The sequence below is a fragment of the Melospiza georgiana genome, chromosome 1 (assembly GCF_028018845.1).
Source record: "Melospiza georgiana isolate bMelGeo1 chromosome 1, bMelGeo1.pri, whole genome shotgun sequence".
NCBI lineage: Eukaryota > Metazoa > Chordata > Aves > Passeriformes > Passerellidae > Melospiza > Melospiza georgiana.
The window spans coordinates 143,986,821-144,006,525 of NC_080430.1; the positions used below are offsets into that span (position 1 = coordinate 143,986,821).

At 45.1% G+C, this 19,705-nt stretch overlaps 1 protein-coding gene across 3 annotated transcripts; it reads right to left on the reverse strand.

Annotated features, from left to right (window-relative positions):
- Positions 1–8,193: 8,193 nt before the first annotated feature.
- On the reverse strand, positions 8,194–15,064 carry LRATD2 (LRAT domain containing 2). 3 transcript variants are annotated; one of them, XM_058025470.1, is made up of 2 exons: positions 15,004–15,064; positions 8,194–14,206 (listed from the first exon to the last, which is right to left on the reverse strand). In XM_058025470.1, the coding sequence occupies exon 2, from the start codon at positions 14,199–14,201 to the stop codon at positions 13,305–13,307; it is 897 nt and encodes a 298-aa protein (XP_057881453.1). In that variant the 5' UTR covers positions 14,202–14,206; positions 15,004–15,064; the 3' UTR covers positions 8,194–13,304. The 3 variants fall into 3 exon arrangements, with proteins under 3 accessions (XP_057881453.1, XP_057881462.1, XP_057881443.1); XM_058025479.1 differs by having other exon boundaries at positions 14,987–15,048; XM_058025460.1 differs by lacking the exon at positions 15,004–15,064 and adding an exon at positions 14,393–14,588.
- Positions 15,065–19,705: the final 4,641 nt, after the last annotated feature.

Here is a 19,705-nt window from a genome sequence, read left to right on the forward strand (position 1 = left end):
GGAAGGTGAGGTTCAGTAAATTAGGTGTTGTTTCTTGTTGAAGCCTCTAAAGACAGGCTGCCTTTAAAGGTTTCTCAATTGGGTGATGGGATTAACTCTAAGAGTAGCCTGTCTTTTTTCACAGGTAGGGAACCCTGTCAGACCAAATGCATCATTTGCCTGCCTTACATCATGCTCACAAGATGCTCCCCTGCAACACAAATTACCAAATTTGTGAGCCAATAAGTGAGCTTCTTGATTTGTATTGGAAAAACCTTAGTGCAGTGTAAAATTACATTCTACCAGGCAAAAAGGAGTGTTCATAAGCTTAATACATTGATATACCTCAGCTGCTGGTGGATAATAAATGGTTATTTATCAGGACATCAAAATCTTTCAGAGAACTTCCAAACCTTTACAGTCTCTGAAGCAAAGCAGTCCAAAAGTCCAAGAAAGAACATCTTGTGCTTTGAAGATCTTGATACAGACTACACATCTGCTTTGCAATGTTATCCTCTGTTGTTTCTCTGTGGCATATTTAGGTATCTTCAAAAGTGTTTGTAATCTCAGTGACAATTTCTTCTAAGAAAAGAAGAAAGAACTCTTGAGGTGTTTTTATTGTCACCTTAGCCACAGTCTACTCCAGGAATAAAGCAGCAGCCAAAGAGCATTGGGTGTTTCACACAGGAGGAGTGCAGGGGTGGGATGCTGGCACAGATCCCCAGGCCAAGGAATGGTGGCAAGACTGTGAGGCTGAGAGTGCTCAACCGAGCAGTGTTGGTGCTTGTGCTGGGTGGTGATTCCTCACCTAGTCCTCTCCCAGAGGAGAGCTGATATCCCAGGGAGAACACACACACACCAGCACAGCTCTAAGAAATCAGGCTAAAAATATTCATCATGGGACCACCTGTGGCAGCTGCAATGTCATTTATTACTCAAGGTCTATCACATGGTGAAGGGACAGATGCTGTGGGCATCCTCAGCATTGACAGGCTGTTCATCAGTGTTATGAACTTATATATCTCCTACAGGTTCTGCTATCAGTTCTGACCCAGTTAAATGGGTCAGGCGAGGAAGTACATTCCCTAAAGGAATTGCAGTCTCCTATACCTCAAAAACTTCAGTCACAGAGGAAATATCCTGTTTTGATGTGCTTCAAGAAGGTGGCAGGGAGAGGAGTAGAAACTTTATAGCAAGACCAGTTTGGCTCAGAAGAGGGACTGTGTGCTACATATTCAAGACTCTTTGGGGTGAAAAAAAACAGAGAGAAGAGCAAGAAAATGTTCTCAGTCTACATGTGGAAATTGTTAAAGGCGTATAGAGCGAGACATTGTGATAATCTCTGTATTATTTGAAGAATTATTCTTTTTATAATGCCTTTATTCCCACAACAATACATCTGTTCCAATAGCTCTGTCAGAGCTACTGAGTGGTGAGTTAACCCTGCTGCAGCTCTGAGAGAAGTGGAAGCTGCTGAGCTAAAGCAAAGAGTGTGGATAGACCTTTCCAAGCTGGAGAAGCCATCAACTTAGAGGAGAGGAAGTGACTGAAAAAACAGGCTAAGGGAAACCTAATAACAATTTCCTGAGGAAAACTGTTGGTCAGAACAATTAGCTATGAATCTAGGAAAAGCCATAACTGAACAGAGAACAGAGGATTTATTTTAGTTTGGTATCTGGGAACACTTTGGATGGGAAGTAAAAAAATACTTTCCCTTTCTAAGCAGATGTCTAAAAAGAGGTGACCAGAGCAGCCTCCCAGCTCCAGCTCTTCACTCTTCATTATGGCACATTATGGGACAATTGGAACAATAAGTATGGTGCAGTCATTATGCCAGTCACAGTTATGCTCTGTGAATGTGACTGCATGGAATATCTGGTTTCTAACACGGGCTGTGAAGGGATGTCCCTTTTTACCACGGTCAGGGAGGAGCTGACAGACTCGCCAGAGACTTCAAAAAACCTCAGCCTTTCAGTTAGCAAGGAGCTCAGTGCTCTCAAGTACTCAATTTTCTCAAGGGGAACGCCATGCAATATTGCTCAGAGTTATAAGGCATTAGCTGCCATCTCATTTACAAAAAAAAAAAATCACTCTTTTCTCTGCTGCAGTTCACCAGTGATCACAGTTACCCACAATACATCCTTTATCATGTCTCAATGGAAAGACTTCTTTTTAATTTTGCTGGGCTTTATGTATAGCTTGTGGGAGACCAGGCCAGTTAACAGTGTAATGTACTTCTAAAAGGAATGTGATTACTAGGAACTATTTTTCTCCATTAAAATCAGCAGAGAAGTTTACTTAATTCTTTGTCCTTTAATCAAAGCAGTAAAAAATTTAATCAACCTGTAAATCTGGCTGTATAGAGTTACAAAATAGGGAAAATTCACAATAGTGTCATTTTTCTTTGAAACTCTTTTATCTCAGTGAAAGATATTTGCGCAAAACCATCACAACACACACTGCTGTACAATTGACTGATGTTCCTGTTAGGAATTCTTGCCACAGGTTTTGCAGCAGAGGGTAAGAGCAGAGCGCAATCACGTTGAAAAGCGTTGGTGCTGGTGGTTTTAAAAATCACTGCTCTTTTTCTAAAACCCCAACTTTGTACCATGTGACACACACAAGCTGTGTTACATTAAAATGTTAATTAGAAATATGAGTTATGCATTGCATAGTAACAAGAAATCACCATAAAATAATGTATACTCTGACAGTCTCAGACTATCACAGCAGTCATGCATAAGTTCAAATCCTTTTCAGTGGGACATTGATTAATTCATTCTTTGATGAATCTAGGCCCAGGCATTCAGCAGCTTCTTCCCTTTCCCAGCATGAGTTTAGTTATGTGAAGCCAGAAATGGCCTTTGTATGTTTAGACTTTGAGAGCACATTCAGCTGGAATCCTGCCTCACACCTAGGGCTAGACCTCTACAATAATGCAGGTCTGCTTGTTCCAGCTCTGAACAAAGACAAGCAGGGCTGTGGAGTTATGTTACTCACTGCAAGTTGAGGAATCAGCTTTCCATGTGGCTTTATCCTCCCACCCCTTTTCCCACAGGAATAACACAGTGTGAGTTAAGCTTGTGCCTTTGCCATTATCTTGCTTTAGTGGCTCAGGTCCAACACATAGCCATGTACCACCTCATTATTTATATCCTGCTAGCATCTTATTTAGTACCTCAGCTTCCATCACAAATGTATTGGTATAACTGGATAAAAGACTCATTATAATTGCAGCTTCTCTGCAGGGGTCAGCACCTCCTCCCCATGAATATGATAAGGTGCTCCAAGTGCCACCTCACCTGCAAATGGTGTTTTTCCCTGAAGACTCACTTCCCACAGGCTACAAGCTGCTGTTGAATTTCTGAAGTAATATTTTAATAACTTAATTTAAGATTTAACAGCTTTCTTTCCTGTGCTTTGTTGTATAATTAATCCATGTGACGGGAACTCATTAGACTTGGGGATCTGAGATGCATCTGGACATACTGGGGCTGTAAACAGCCCTAAACCTCTGTCAAGGCCTATTTAAGGTGGGCAAATGAGAGCTGTGTGTGGAAAAAATAAATTATTTTATCCTTGGGTGTAATCAGAAACTACTTTTGATAGTTGGATGTGTCTTTCAATCATATCTGTAGTTTGTTATAATAGTAGTAAAACCTACAATTTTTTGTCCACTGATATTTAAGGTGGAATCCTTGACTTCCTTGGCTGAGAAGATCTGGCCCAACACCTCCAAACATGTTGCATGCCTGTGTGCATGCCCATGAGCTGTGTGCTCTCCTGCCTCCTGAAAACATACTGCAAGCAGATACTACAGAGACCCTTTGAGCCTGACACTGAACAGTCCACCATGGGATTTGTCTCTTTTGCTTGCTTGGTGCTGTGCTGCTGTGTTTATCACACGGAAGAGATGAGACCTGCCATCCTGAATTGCTGAAACAACTGAAGCCTGGGGATCCCACTTCTCCAGAGTTACTTCTCTGTAACTGCAAGCCTTCCATGAGGTTTCTTGTTTCCTGCTGGTATCAAAGCTATTCTGCTTTGATATGACTGAGAGAATGCAAATGGGTCTGGCCCTAAGCACTGGTTAGAGCATTTGCTCAAGTTTAATGTCCAAGGCCATGCTCTGGATTAGGCAGAGCAGAGGTTTGGAATCACTTTCCAGGAAAACATGTCTGAGTGAGCGGCCCATTTACCTGTAAGCATGGTGTGGGTATCTCATTTCTTCAGTTTGCAGTGAGAGCTGTGGAGCCAGCTCCAGGAGACAGGTTGTAGCAGAGAACACAAGGCTAAGTGTGCACACCAGTCTGCCCCAATGTTGAATATTTCCCTCCTCTGCACATCCCTTTCAAGGGTGCACTGCTCTCTTGAGAAGCTGAGGAACAAAAACATAGAAAACACAAAGACAAAACAACAGCATGAAAGGAGTAACACCTTTGGGCATCAGGGATGTGTTCCTCACTGTGTGCAGTGCTGAGCTTCCCAGCAGAGCACCTTTTCCCCAATGGACACGAGCAACAGCTCCAATGAAATCTTTGTAAAGGAGAGTGCTGCCAGCTGCCTTCTCTGGGAGTTGGATGGGTTGTGTACAGAGACCTGTTTTCCACAGACAGGACTTACTAAGCTCTGCACACATCTCTCTGAGTGCTGTCAGGGTGCCTCCATCCTTCTCTCTCTCAAGGCTCATCTTCCCCTGTACAATTTCTGTGGTGAGCCAGGTACACTTGTGTACCTGTTTTGCTCAATTAAATCTTTTCCATGGATGTGAGTCATCTATTTCATGGTCCAGAACATGCTCATTTCATTTCCTCTGCCCTCTGGTTATTGAGTTAATGAATACTTTGTAAACACCTGGAGACTTCGTCACACTAACTACTGTACAAAGAACAGGGCTTGTCCCACAATGATTCTTCTGAATAGGACAGGGCAGAAGAAACTCAGGAGAAAGAAAAAATTAGAGAGCATAGATTTTATATGCTGCTCAATTCTTAATAGTCCCAGTTAATTTCTGCTGACTGACTAAATGCAAGCAACAAATTCTGGTTTAAACATAGGGACTGACCACAATTCTCAGTGACCTGGGGTGAGACAAATAAGCCTCACTGAGCATTTAGGTTTCTGGCAAGCTCCAGACACTTCCAACAAGCTCTGCCAAATCTTCCTGACCATGGGCTGCTTCGAGTTCTTCATTTCCACTGGACTTTGGATCCAGTGTTTGGGAGAGAGGTGATGGCTGGCCCTGGCACACAGCCAGCAGTGTGTTGTGGCTGACGGGCTTTCACTTGCCCAGAAGGGCCAGGAACTCCATTGAGAGCAACAGAGATGCTCAGCAATGGTGGTGATGTGCCACTGGCATCCAAGGAGGGAGCAGCTCCAGAGGGACCCCAAAGAGGAGGCCTGGAGGAGGAGGAGTGCAGGAGGGGCTGCAGGCCCAGAGCAGAGATCCCCCTCAGGCAGCACCTCAGCTGGAGCACAGACACTCCTGTAGCCCAGGGAACACCCCAGCACAGGGAGAAGGGGAAGGAAGGGGGAGCAGCCAGGAGAGGCTGGCAGAGACTCACCACAGCCCATCTCCACCCCTACACCCCTTGGTGTCATAGGGGAAAAGGAGGAAAGATTTGGTTTCATTTCATTCTTTCCTTCTCTCTTTCTCACCATTCAAATCTATTTTAATTGACAATACATGTAATTTTCCCGATTATGTGTCTGGCTTGCCTGTGACAGTCATGGGTCACTGATGTCCCTGCCCTAATCCTGACCCATGAGTTTTTCCATCTTCTCTTGCTCAGTAAAAGTGAGAGAGCAACTGGAGAGTTGGGGCCTTTGCCCCAGGGAGGACGCAGCTGTGCAATCTCAGGCTGCAGGGTGCTCCTGGGGCTCCTTTCCTACAGGTCTGTGCTGATGGAGCACCTCTGTGACCAAGGGAAGGAGCTGCAGCAGGAGCTTTGGAGCTACACAGATGATGGAGAGGAGGCTGGCTGGATGTTCTCCTGGATACAGGGGAGCCTGACCCTCCAGCTGAAGGAGGCACAGGCAGTCTCTGCTTATTGCATTGGCAAGCAGAGAATGGTCCATTCCTGTGTGCAAGAGGCCAAGCAGAGGTGTCATGGATGATCAAGGGGTCCTTGGCAAAACTCAAATACAAAAACCTTCACCACATAAGTGATTAAATGCTGCATTAAGAAATCCTCAGTCTCCATAATTGGAGTTATGAACAATAGAACTGGATTCAGCCCTGAGGAACCTGCTCTAGTTGCATGTGTTTTGAGCAAATGGGAGATTACAGGATCTCCAGAGGTCTCTTCCACCACTATGGATTTGTCATGACTATGCAAGTCTGCTGTTCCCTCTTCCCTTCCTTTCCCCTCTAGCCCTTGGGCACCTTGCCTTTGGCCACAAGCACTGCCTCCTGCCACAGTGCAGAGCTCTTTGGAAAAAAAGCACAAGGCAGCCACTCCCAAATTGAAACTTGGGCATCTTCCTTTACAATGACAATGGCAACGTTAGTGGTGGGCAGTAGGATTTTATACAGTATCCTAGAGACCTGAGCAGAATTTCAGGACAGATGAAGGCTGAAAACTGATTTCCTTTTCTGCCTGGGGATTCAATCTTCCCATCACTCCCAGATTCTTGTGGGGTGAACCTTCATAGGTATTGTACTGGAAATGATCCACAGTGCACTGAAGAGAAAAACTCTCTGTGTAAGTCCAGTGCTCAGAGAAACCAACCAGGAGTGCAGAAACCTTGACATAGTCCATGCCCCAATACTTGCATTTTAAATTACCCTATTTCTAGCTCAGGTGCATTCTGACATAAAAGGGCAATGCAAATGTCCTCTTCAACAGGCTTCTTTTTGGTATCTGATGTCACAGACATTCTGGAAGCAGCCACTGGGAGGGAGATCCAGCCAGCAGAATCTCCCTCTCTATGGGCACAGGCTGTGAGAGAATACATGCACTGCTTTGCTTTATGTACCTGGCAAAACTTCAGGAAAAAAAAAACAAGGCCCAGAGCATCAAGAAAACACTATGGTGATTAAATAAACACACACACACACAAAACCCAGGTCAAACTATGAAGCTTCAGAATTCAGTGGCCTCCAGTGCTAAGTGATAACTGAGCAGGGATTTTCACATATTGATCCAGGCACCCAAATCACATTTTTGATTCTTCATGTTTTCAAATCTAGTATCAGACACCTGAAAATTCAGGCACTCTTGCAGTAACACAGAGCACAGCTGGATGCCTCATAGATCCTGTTCAAAGTCACCTAAGTCCATACCAGAGCTACAAATTCGATGTTATGGTAGATTCACACCTGCAGCCTTGAGCCTTGAAAGCTGCTGTGTCTGATATAAAAATTTGTCTCACTTTCTCACACCTATAAGACAGCTGTCACGGACAGCTGCCACCCACAGAAGAGCTAAATCTCCACTGATACTTCCAGCAGAAGTCTCATCTTGTTACAGCTAGATTTCCTCAGGATAGTTTCACTCAAAGAATCCTTGCCAGAGCTGACTCAGTCCTTTTGTGTGAGACTCAAATAGCTCCTTGTGGTCAGGACCTTGAGGACAAGTACAGCTTGTTGGTTGTATCCCTGCTTTGCCATTGTGAATGCATCCAGCAGAAGGATTTAACTGATTAAGAATGGTTACCCCATGGGTGTAATATTTCCCACAACACACAGCCCTTGTCACCTTGATTAAGCAATGTCCCTTAGGCTGGTGTGGGTAGAACGATGATCTCACACCAGCCATGGATCTGCCATGAGACCAAACACACAAACTGAACAGTTGTACAGATTTCCCCAAAAACTCCCTGTGAGTTCTGTTCTCTCGTTTCTCCCTCTAGCAGACACTACATCTGTTCCTTTAGCAGTAGCTGGCAGAAAAGACAAGCCCTGCTGCCAGCTAATACTATATGATCTGCTGCTGAATTAATTTTCCACTTAAAAATTAAATTATGGGCCAGATCCTCATTGGATTTAATACAGCTATCACCTATTAAGCATCTGATGGTCTGGCTTTTTATAGAGATTATTCTTCCTCTTTCTTTGAAGCAAGAATACAACCAAAGAGTTAGATTTTGATCTGATGTGTGAAGGCAGTGAAAATATTGTTTTGTGTCTGATGCGTCCATCATGGGAAATTACAACTTTTTTCCGAAAGCGGGAGAAAAACATGCTATTCAAAAAAACAAAAGAAAGAAAGGTTGTAAAAGACACTATAAATCTTTTATTTCTTTTGAGTTACTATGAAATGCCCTTCATTTTGAAGGAAATGGTACAATCAATGATGTGTACTTCTTTCTCAGGAAAAGAAGATATTTGCACTAACAATTTAACATTTACTGACAAAAGACAGCTTACAGAAAATGCTCATGGTGGGAAAAAAATCATATTTGTGATTACACTTCTTATTGTGGATGATTTCATGAAGTGTTACAATGTTAGGAATTTCAAGTGTGCGCTTAAAGAAAGGTTCTAATCCAGTATTAATGCAAAGGAATTTAAACCATCTAAACCACTGGTGTTCAAAATCACCCTGATTTCTTCCTATTCACAGTTAAAGAAAAAGCCTAATCTGAAAGTCTAAGCCCATGATATAATACTCCTCGCCTTATCACTGCACACTGATTTTTAAGAGCAGTCAAGCATACTCAATTAATTGTAGATTTCTTACAAATAGAAACTGTGGTGGGAAACATCATATTTCCTACCTCTACTTAGTTACTAGTCTCTGATCTCTTATACAAAATTAAAATTTTGCTTTCAAAAATACTTGTTCCTACATGGCTGTTAGCTTTATGGTTGGTGCTGTTAATTGTCAGAAAAGCACAAGTGGGAAACCACCCAACAACACACTTCACATACCCAAGGACAGACCTTTGGTAAAACTTAACCAAAGGAAAAGAGAAAAAGAAAACCACCATTACATTCAAAATCTGAAACAGATTAATCACACAATATCACCTATTATAGTACTGAGTGGAATAGTGAAATCAAATGAACAAAAGGAGTTTGCCTATGGTTTCATTTATACAAAACAGTTTAAAGTTTACTTCCATAGTTTAGGGTCCTTCAGTCTGAAGAATGTATTTTTCAAAGTAAGAAAATACAGATTTTGAAGCAGCTTTTGGGAATTTTCCCTGCCTACTTGGCAACTGCCTACCACATTGGCCGGAGGAGTTCTAGAGTTGCTGTAATCAATACCTTGCATTCACACAGAATCAGGGATAACAAAATAGTCTTCAGTTTATGTCTTTGTTCACTGCCACGGAAGGTGAATGTCTAAATTGTGTTTTTAAAATTACTCAATCAACGGATAATTGTAGGTTTTACTACAACGCCTTTTCCAAGGCATTATTTGCATCAAACACACCAATACTCCAGGGAAATAAGACTGCTCATCTACATTTCCTAGCTGGAGCTGCATTTGCACATCTGGGGCTCAGCCTTGCCAGCCTTCACATGTGCATATTGATATTCACAAGAGTAGAGATGCCCAAATGAGTAAATTCATATAGATTAATGTTAGCACCATCAAAGGGCTTTTAAAACAAATTGTATTAACTTTAAATGTTAAAATGCAAGGGAAAGCTTAAGCACGACAAGACAAAGATACTGGAGGAATCTGCAGCAGATCACCAGCTTAGCTTACAACTGCTGTGTAACACACCTCTCACCAAATCAGTGCAGCTCCTGCATTTCCAGAGGGAAACTGAGGCCAAAGTTTGGGCTGGGTTCCACAAGCTCTGTTTGGACAAGAGGCCCTTTGAGAAACAGCTTTCATTGCACTACTTATTCTCCCCTGTTGATTATGCAACCTCAGAAGCTCCACACCCCCATCAGAGACATCACATTGAAATTCCAGACCCTCATTAAGAAAGAAATGTAAATATACACTTAATTTCAAGCATAAGAATAGGCTTACTGATTCTCAAGGGGCCTCAAGTAGGTAGGTCTACTCAAAACTTTAAACTCAATCTAGACTTAAGACCTGTGAGGAAGCACAAGCTCTGCAGAAGGAGCACACCTGCATTTCTCTATGTTAAAGCAGATGCAGAGAAGAGCACTTCATCTATTCCCTTCCCCTCTCTTTTGTGATCCATGTAAAAGTCCTGAAGTAGACATATACACAAAAGAGTCAGTTTTCCTGGGAGACCTTTTGTTTTTTTTTTAAATCAAGCTCCAGAAATCCCAGCTTACTCTGCAGAGAGTAACTGAGCAAAGAACAGCAAAGACTAGAAACCAAGCAGTTGAGATGTGTTCCTACAGCAATTTCTGTTCTCACATCCAGGTCATTACAGGTCCATGGCTTTAAAAGCAGACTGCTTAGAAATGCGTGCAGTGGTGTTTAGTAGCACCTATTAAATAACACTGCCTAATCAACAAGTAGGGGAAAAGGACCTGCCTGTTAAAGATTCAACAGTTGCATCTTTATCTTCTGGAATAAGAAATCCCTGTATGGAGGTAGCCTCTCTTTCAGACAAAATTTTTAAAAATGCCAAGCTTTCCACCCTCTTTTACTTTTTACACATAATGGAATGTCAGGGGACAATAAATTCCCAAACATAGCTTGCAGGGAAACTTTATGATTCCAAATATCAAACACCTGTATGCCAGAGGAGCACAGAGGTTTTATAACATAGCAGAATGCAGCCAAACTCTGCTGTGAAGCAAGCTCCTCCTTCACTCTCTATCCTATCAAAGCACTGCAAGCTCTGGAATTCTTTGCTAAGGCCTTGTGCCTGTGGGGGAATTTATCCCAAAAGGCATGACCGGTACAGAGAAGCACCAAGACCAGCACAAGATAAGATTTCAATTGGTCAAAGAAGCTTTGCTCTCCATTCCCAAGCAGATTTGGTCCTTTTTTAATTAAAACAAACAAAAGAAAAACACCCGAAAAAACAAAACAAAAACAAAAAAAGTGGGGGAAAAAGAACAGAAAACAAAGGCAGACTATTCAGGATATCTCAGAAGGAGAGAAATGGCTAAGTGTCATAGTTCTGATGTTTCAGACACAAAGGAAAAATATTTTCACAACTAGTTTACTGTTTAGTATCCTGTAGATACATAATATTTGACATTTATAGCAGTTTCAATATTTTATGACCTAGAATATACTTTAGGTCATGAATGAAAAATAAACCCATTCAGAGAACTGGAAAATAACGTGCATAACAATTTACTTTCAAATGCAAGGTTATGAAGGGTTTTTTTAAACTTCCAAAAATATCTCTAGGAAAATATTATTTTACACAGCTATATTACACAGTGAAATAAACTTTGTTATGTACAAGGTTTCAGTATGAAAGAAACCACAGCTAGACATTTGCTCATGGTCTAGATAATCTGTTGTCTCATATCAGCCAGAAGTACAACAGAGAGACTCTCCTTCACTCTTTTTCAGACTGTCTCAGTGATCATTTCAGCTTTCAGTAGTTACTAGTAGTTGTATAAAACCTGTGTGCAGACATCCACATATTAACCCTGTCACAATCAGATATGGGTAGATATGCTTTCAAACAAGGTTAGACATCTGCTTGACAACCACAGTAACCTGAGAATAACTCAATTGCATATTGGTGAAAAAAACCACACTTTGTGTAGACACCTGAGCTATAGCATTCTAAGGGAGCTTGGTATTAAACTCTCCCTTGGATTTGTGTTTCACAGGCCAAGTCCTAGCTTCTATATTTTAGGCAGAAAACATGAGACCACAACCCACTTGGCTCAAATTGGCAAAGTTGCTTCATACAGTCTTAACTAATCAAAAGCTTGTGTCTACCTATTCTTGAACAACAAACTCTGCTCCTGTCACAGAGGTGGAAAGGACATGGAGTACTTTGCTATTTGTGGTAGAACTGTAAACAGCTTCAGGGAAGACCATATTAATTATGCTTCAAGTTTACATCACACTGTTAGTTTCCATTACTTAAATGAACTCAAGCTTATCTTCAAGTTCACATCATCATATTGGGTTTTAAAGGGAAGGAATTTTGAATTAGAAACTGCCTCCAAATCAGTGCTTGTTCATACACCCCAGATCCCAGGACAAAGATCTGACAGTGCTGCCTGTGTGGGAGATCAGTTCAACAGCTGAATAAAAGTTCAGGGATTATTCAGGGCAGGCAGTACTGCACTCCCCCCTCCTGAGGGACTTGCACAACTTTGGAGGCATGTCCTCTCCTCCAATGCTATAGCTCAGCTGCATACCATAGAAATTAGCAAAAAAAGAAACACAAAATCCCTAATGAAGAGGAAACTGCTCTGGAACACCCAAACCCTGTAATGTCTTCCAGCCTGTGCTCCCTTCCATCACAGCTTTGTTCACTGCGGTGCAGAACCTGTGGCACCCTCACAGCCAGAAGCACCCAGCCAAGAGGTCACCCTCTTGAGGGACAGCTTACTCTAGACATACTCTTACACATAAGCAACCTGCCTCTACTATCTCTGTGTGTATTACAGACATGGTCAGGAGCTCTGCCTCTTGCTTTAGGAGAGGTCAAGGCAGCCTGCAATGAGCCCTGACACAGCTCAGCATCTGCCTGTAGGAGTCCCAACACACACCAGTGTGCAGAGTACAGCTAGGGTAGCAAACTTCCTTCCCTGGGACCTGCTGGCAACAAATTCATCTTCTGTCCCCAAAGCCACATGCTGATGGCAAAGGAGAAGGTCTCCCAGCCCACCTGCAACCTCCTATCAATTAAGAAGGCCCAGGCACCTCAACCCATTTCATCAAAATCAGTGGAGATTTCTGCCTTAGACCTTCTGGGGAATTGGTTCCCAAACTCACAAAGCCTTGAACCAGGCAAGGAGCAGCCCCTTGCAATACCAACAGAAGCCACAGCTGAAGAGAAACAGTAGCAGAGAAGGGAAAACAATATCCTCATGCTCAGAGCTACACGGTCATGTCCTGGAAGTTGTTGGCTACTTCTTAATGGCATTAAAAACTATTAACTTCTGCTGATAAGTAGATGTCAAAGGCATTTAGCATCTTGTAGGGTCAGGCCTACTGGCAGATGGTTGAGGAAAAGGCTATGGGCGAATATGGCAGAGAGGAAGGGAAGGAGAGAGGAGAGGGGTAGAATTGCCCTGAGTTTTATCCTCTACAAATATTAAGTCAGGGGTTTTGTCATCAAGCACTGAAGGAGTTAAGCACTAAAGCACAGACACTTAAGCAGCTTTCCCCCTTCCTTTCACATGTGATTGGAATGAAGCTGCACCGAAGCAGCCCAAAGGGCTTATAACAGCTCAATTTCGCAGCCTTCAGTTTTAATCCCCATCACCCAGGCTAAGCAGAATGGCGGTGCTGAGGCTGCTACTCCACAGCAGTCTGAGCACCTGGATGATGATGGACTTCATCCTCCTCTTCCTCCTCCTCTGCAGCCTGCAGGTGGCTGGAGAGCTCCTGGATCACAGCAGCTCTACCAATCTGGTCATTTCTCCTCTTCTCCATGATCAGATCCTCCAGGCTCTGAAACTCCAGCGTGTGGCTGCGCTTGTCCCCCAGCCGGATCTGCAATCGGTAGGGCTGCTTGCCTATGCGCAGCTCCCCGCCGATTTTAAACTCTCGCTTGCCGTATCGGCACCAGGCAGCAAAACACTCCGAGTTTCTCCAGCTCAAGTCCCGATCCTTGCAGCCCACCTGCTCCAGGGCATTGCGCACCACCACGGCCGGGCTGAGGGGTTTGTAGCGGTACAGCTGGTTGGCAATGCGGCCGCGTCTGCCCTGGCTGGCGTCGGTGAGGAAGCTGTTCACCACCTCCAGCCGATGGAGGTGCACGACTTGAAAATCCCCCACATAAACCACCCAGTGCGGATACTGGGCTTGGCACACAAACTCCACCAGGTCACCTGGCTTACACCTATTCAGCAGGTTCTCCGGGGTGTAGGTGCTCAGATGCCCCCCACCTCCTTCATCACCCTCCTCTAGCTGCGTGTCCTCCTCTGAAAAGCTCTTCTGGTAAATACACTCATCCCGGTAATAAACTGAGCACTCCACCTCGTGCAGCTGGGGATCGTAGGGCTGCAGGGCAGGGTTCTCACCGCCCAGGTCGTGCACCGAATCCTGCTGCTGCTCCAGCTCATCATCATCATTCGAAAAGATGTAGGAGACCCCGATCCTTGGCCCTTCATCTCTGTCCATACCTGTCGGGTCGGCCGTGGGAACTTCCTTGTAGTTGAGATGGGTCAGCTTCTCCACCTGGTTCCCCATGCCCGCTGCAACGACAGACACACGGCGGGGCCATGAGGGGCGAGCGGCTCCCGGAGCAGCAGCGCGGGCACAGCGCGGCTCCCCCTCCGCAGGCGTCCCGGCTCTCCCCGCCCAGCGCAGGCTCCAGCAGCGCCCCGGGGCTGCGGGAGCCCGTCGGGGACGGGGGGAAGGGGGACCCGAGACTTCCCTACCTGTACGGAGGAAGGCGCGGCGGCACCACCACCTGTTAGGCGGCGGCGAGGAGAAGCAGAGAGGCGCAGGAGCCGCCGGGGAGCGGGGCAGGCACCGAGCCACCTGTTAGAGAGGGGCTGCGAGCGCCTGGGGAGGTGGGGAGCTCCGAGCTGGGCACGGCAGAGAGCGCACCCCCCCGCCGGCCAGGTGAGCCGCGCCGGGCCGCCGGCCAGGTGCGCCTTCCCCGCCCTCCCCCGGCACCGGGCGGCCGCGAACTTACCCCGCGGGGCCGGCGGCGGCGCCGGGAGCGGCTCAGGGCGAGCGGGCGGCGGGGCGGCGGCGCGCCCGGATCATGGCCCCGGCCCGGCGCGGCTGCTGCTCCCCGCGCAGCGGCAGCGCCCGAGCGCCGCGCCGCCGGCTCCGCGGCTGGGCATGAGCGCCGGAGGGGCACGGCCGAGGGGAGGGAGGGAGGCTGGATCCGCCACGGACGCCCCGGCAAGCGCTCAGCCCCCAGCATTTAAAGAGGCAGCTCTTTTTTTTTTTCTTTTTTTTTTTTTTTTTTCCCTTCCTTCCCACCCCACCCCCCCCCACCCGCCCGGCTTCCTCCCCCTCACCTCGCTCCGCTCCGCACCTTTTCCCTCTCTCCGCTCCTACATGCCAGGCGCTCTGCTCCCGCCGGCGCTGGCGGCAGGCGGAGGTCGGGCGGGCGCGGGCTGTGGGCGCCGCCGCTGCGCAGCTCTGCGCGGGCAGCGCGCTCAGCCCCAACTCGCCCGGGCGCGGCGCCTTTAAGGGAGCGGTGCCACGGCAGCCCAGCCCGCCGGTGTGTGCGGGGGGAGGCTCCGCAGCCGGAGTTTGCCCGGGACGGCGCCGAGAGGCGAAGCCGAGCCGCGGTGGCCGCGCAGAGGCGCGGAGCTGCCCCGGGGGCAGCGCCAGGAGCGGCCGCCCTGGGGCCGCGCACGGTGACTGGGAAGTTGTTAAGTGAGCACAATCAAAGCGCCCCGTTCTCCTGGGCTGGCTTAACGCCTTCGATTCCTCCATGCGCGGAGTGTGTAATTAGGTTTATTAATTTATTTTCTTTCCGACTCCGAGAGCTCAGTCTCTTTTTCAATATAGAAGATTATGATTCTTTCTCCCCTGGAAAGGCATTATGAGATCTGGTGGGAATATTTTGCTTTCTGTGTTTTGGAGAACACAAAACAATATTTTGCTTTTTCATTAATGCCTAGTTAGTGGGCTAGGTGTGTTTATTTTTCATACTGTTTTAACAGACACTGGTAAATTCACGCTGTTAAAACAGACTACAAAGAAAATTTATGGGCTGTAGGAGTAATGTTTTAATTTTGTCTCATTTATTCCCTTTGTCTGTTGTCTTGTAAGCCCAACTGCAACTGCTGTTCTGAGTATCCACTAAATAGCGGCAAATGAAGGACCAATTGTTGTGTTACCAGGGCCCTGGGCACTGCCCACAGGCTCAAAGGATACGATTTCCATCAGTTTCTACATCTCTGTGGTTTCAGACCTGCCCTTTGGGGTGAGAAGAATTGCTCCATCTGGGACTGGGGAGATGAGCACTGCTTGGGATGGTGAGGCATTACAAGCAATTTCAGCAGTGACAGACAGCCAGATCAGGACCTTTATGTTTTGGATTCAGCTGGTGACTATGTCCATGGGAGCATTTTTGAAATGAACCTCCCAAACATCCAGCCCTGACACACATGCACTTTGGTTTGCATCCCAGTGTGTTTTCAAACTGCACGTTTCTTTCACATCCCACCAAACTAGATGTACCCCGTGTGGCAGGGTTGGATCAAGGCTAGTTGAGCAAATGTCCAAAATGTATTGAATGTAGATGTGATTTCTGGGCACTGCATGTTTCCCCCTGCAGTTCCTCTCTATAGCTTCTGTTGGACAAAAGAGGCCCTTGTTTCATAGTCAGGGTGTTGTGAAATTGCTTTGCTAATTAAAGATGGCCATGTGTGAGAGTATCCTAAAACGAGGAGCTAAATGAACATAGAAGTGATTTCTATTTCCATTGGAAGCTTTATCTCAGCACTGTATCTTCCTATCTCTGGACCACTTATACTTCGTAAAATGTTTGGCAGCCCTGTGTTCAGGCCAAGTTTCTTTCTGATTCTTCTGCAGTGTGTGGAAAGATGTGTCTGTGCATGAGTGGAAACTCAGTGTGGCCCAGGCAGTCACTTGTGTGCTCATGCACATCCACAAGGATGTACAGCTCTCTATGATGTTTTCTCTTTTTCTTGTCTGCTTCATTTCATCTCAGTGCTTAATTTTCTGCACCTTGTCTGCTGCTTTAATCTCTTTGATCTCTTTGAGCTTCCTTGCCATGACTGCTCCATGGAATCCATACTGTCTGTTCAATCTGCTGCTTTCTAGGCTAAGAAGCCTTTGGTAAGTATTTTTGTATTGTAAACCACATCCATAATGGCTTACTGCACACGTAGGTAAGGAATTGGGTGGAAAATCCACAAAGAATCTACAGTGGCTATATATCACTTTGACTAGTGCCTAAAATTATGGCGGCTGAAACTTCTTCATGCTTCATCTCTAAACCTAAAAGCACCTGTGCGTGCACATACACTGAAGTCAATAGGGAAGCCCACACTGTGAGTGTGATTCCTCTCTGGGGTCACTCCCAGGTTCCAGTTGTTTTCTTGTTCAGTTTGCAGAAGTATTTCTTCTTTGTAAATTCCCTTTTGGAGAGAAAGCTCCACCCCAGACAAAACACAGCTTTGCTTCTGGAGTGGGCTCATTCCAGCAGCTCCCTTATCTGAGTCCCTTCAAAGACTGCAAGGAAGCAGGGTTCAATCTGTGTGAGATCTGCCTCAGCTCTACAAGAGCCCTCCAACATTTTCACAGCTGAATTTCACATCCATATGCTCTCAATCTATTGTTGAATTCAGCAACACATCTACAGGTTCCTGACATAAAAATACTGTTCTGGTGGGTCTTCATATGGCTTGTATGGTATTTGGTATGCCTGAAACTTTGATAGCCCCTTTTAAGGCAAAAATACCTGCCATGCTGAAGGGCTCTGTGGGAAGCCAAAGCTGCTTGGCCATATAGTCCATTGATGAATACAGAGGGGACTGCACCTCTTGGCTTGGAGACTGTGGGACATCTATGTAGCTGCTATCATCCAGGGGCCTTTGTAGTGCTGGTTGTGGTTGCCTTAAATTTAAAGCTAATTTTGAGAATTAGATGTAACAGTTATTTTTTTGTCCCAACAGTTATTTTGTTGCTCCAACTGTGACCTTACACATATTTTACATCCAGAGATTGAAAAGGTGATATTGATTTGAAATCACAGTTCATCCTTACTTGGATATGACGTGCTGTGGTCACGCTGTTATTGTTATTAAAAGATATCCTGGATGAGAAAAAGAAGTCTTGCTATGTGGGTTTTTTTTTTTCTTAGCAGTGTTTCTGAGTAAGACAAGGTTTAGTGTCTTATTCTGTAAGCACATTCTGTTTCACAGGTATTCAGCCAGCTGATGGCTATGACACCCTTGAATTATTTAATAGCTTCCATTTCTTTTTTGCAGTAGAGTTTTATGAGAACTGAGATAAACTATGCTCCATTTGGCATGTAAGCACTCTACATCATAGATCTAGTGAACCAGAGTGCTTAAACACCATGGTGGAATTAGGGGCACTGGAAAAATAAACCACTTCCTAGTGCAGTCCATGGAAGTTCTCCCATGGAGTTCTGTAGAAATCAATTATGTCCTTAACTGAGGGAAGTGTATGACCTGAGAGTCACTTGATGGATGGTGTCCTTCCATGACAGCCATGGCTAAGTCCTCCAAGGATATTTGGATTCAGAATAGTGACATTTCTTTTGTGACCTCTGTCCTCCAGTTGAAGCTGCATCCCCATGTCAGGCACCAAGGTCCTGTAAATCCAGGAATGCCACCTAAAATGAGATTCATCCAACCTGGCATGCCAGCACTAGATGGTAGGGAATGGGACAGAGAGTTAGTTGGAATGGTGCTTCCTTTCACTTTTGTCACCCTAATACTCTCCCAAGGTTAAGTGCTTTAATGAGGTTGAATTTTCTCACATACAAGAGGAAATGGTGCCACGTCAGTTAATAAAAAGCATTAATATTTAAGATTGCTTCCTTGGGGTATGAAAGACCAAGGCTGAAGTCTCTTATCTCACTGAAGGAATTTGAACTGATATCTCCCGGGAGGGTACTGGAAGCCACCAGACTGTAAGCTCTTTTTGAGCAAGTCTTGCTTTCTCTGTCCCACTGAAGCTGTTCAGCTTTGCATGGGCTCATTAAATACCCATTCAATCTGTCTGAAAGAAAAGAAAAGAATGACAACATCTCTTAGATCAGATGCAAGAGAGTGCTCTGAGGTCCTCTCTAATGAATATTCAGATGTCTCACAATCATGCAGTATCTTCATCAGGAGCCATTCAGACAGACCCACCAGAAAGATCTGAAAGTTTTGGTTTTAGGATGTGATTATGAGAGAGTTTTTATCATGTCTGTGCTGGAAGAGATTGGACCTCTGGGTCTCACATGTCCAGCATGAGTGGTGTAACCCAGTGCTATTAGATATCAGCTTCTCTTGGTTTCTGTTGTGTTAGAGCCCTCTCACACTGCTGTCTCTGCTGGGCCAGGCCTCATGAAGGCAGAAGTGAGAGTTTGTGACACGAGTCTGGGGATCTGTGGGAAACACACTGGCACTACTCAATGGTTCTGCTTGTGTCTCCAGGGGAAATATCAGGAACCAGAAAATTTATGTACCTCAAAATGCTGAGAAATATTGTAGAATGTTGGTATTTCTGAACCTTGAGTTTCATAATTTGACTTGAGACAGATAATCAGCCTCTGGTGTCAGGAAGGTTTTGTCTGCATTTAGGCTATTAATTTTTGATTACATTGTAGAGAGTTTGACATCTGTGTGCTTCTACACATATGATCTTTGTATTCCTTGTATTGTAGCATGGCTCACCATATATTCAAGAAATGAAGATAGGCAAACTGCAGATAGAGGAGAGACCCACATCAGAGAGAAAATTCTGTTTTTTTCTAAAACTCTTACTGGAAGCTTATGGCTCTGTTATCTACTTCCAACACTCTAATTTGTGACTAAATGTGTTCTGTGGCAAAATAAATTGCTGTAATTGCCAAAGCTACAGAGTTTTTAACTGAGACATCCAAGCTGTATCTCAGAAGCTCTTCCACTGTGAGTTTTTAATTGGTGCATTTCAGCAAATGAAAATGAAGTAATTCACATGTCAGTAGGGGCCTGGATTCATAGGAATTGCTATCAAACCAACTTGAGCAGCAGGAAAAGATT

Excerpts from the sequence above, each read along its gene's own strand:
- LRATD2 (XM_058025470.1), bottom strand. The coding sequence starts at position 14,201 with ATGGGGAACCAGGTGGAGAAGCTGACCCATCTCAACTACAAGGAAGTT.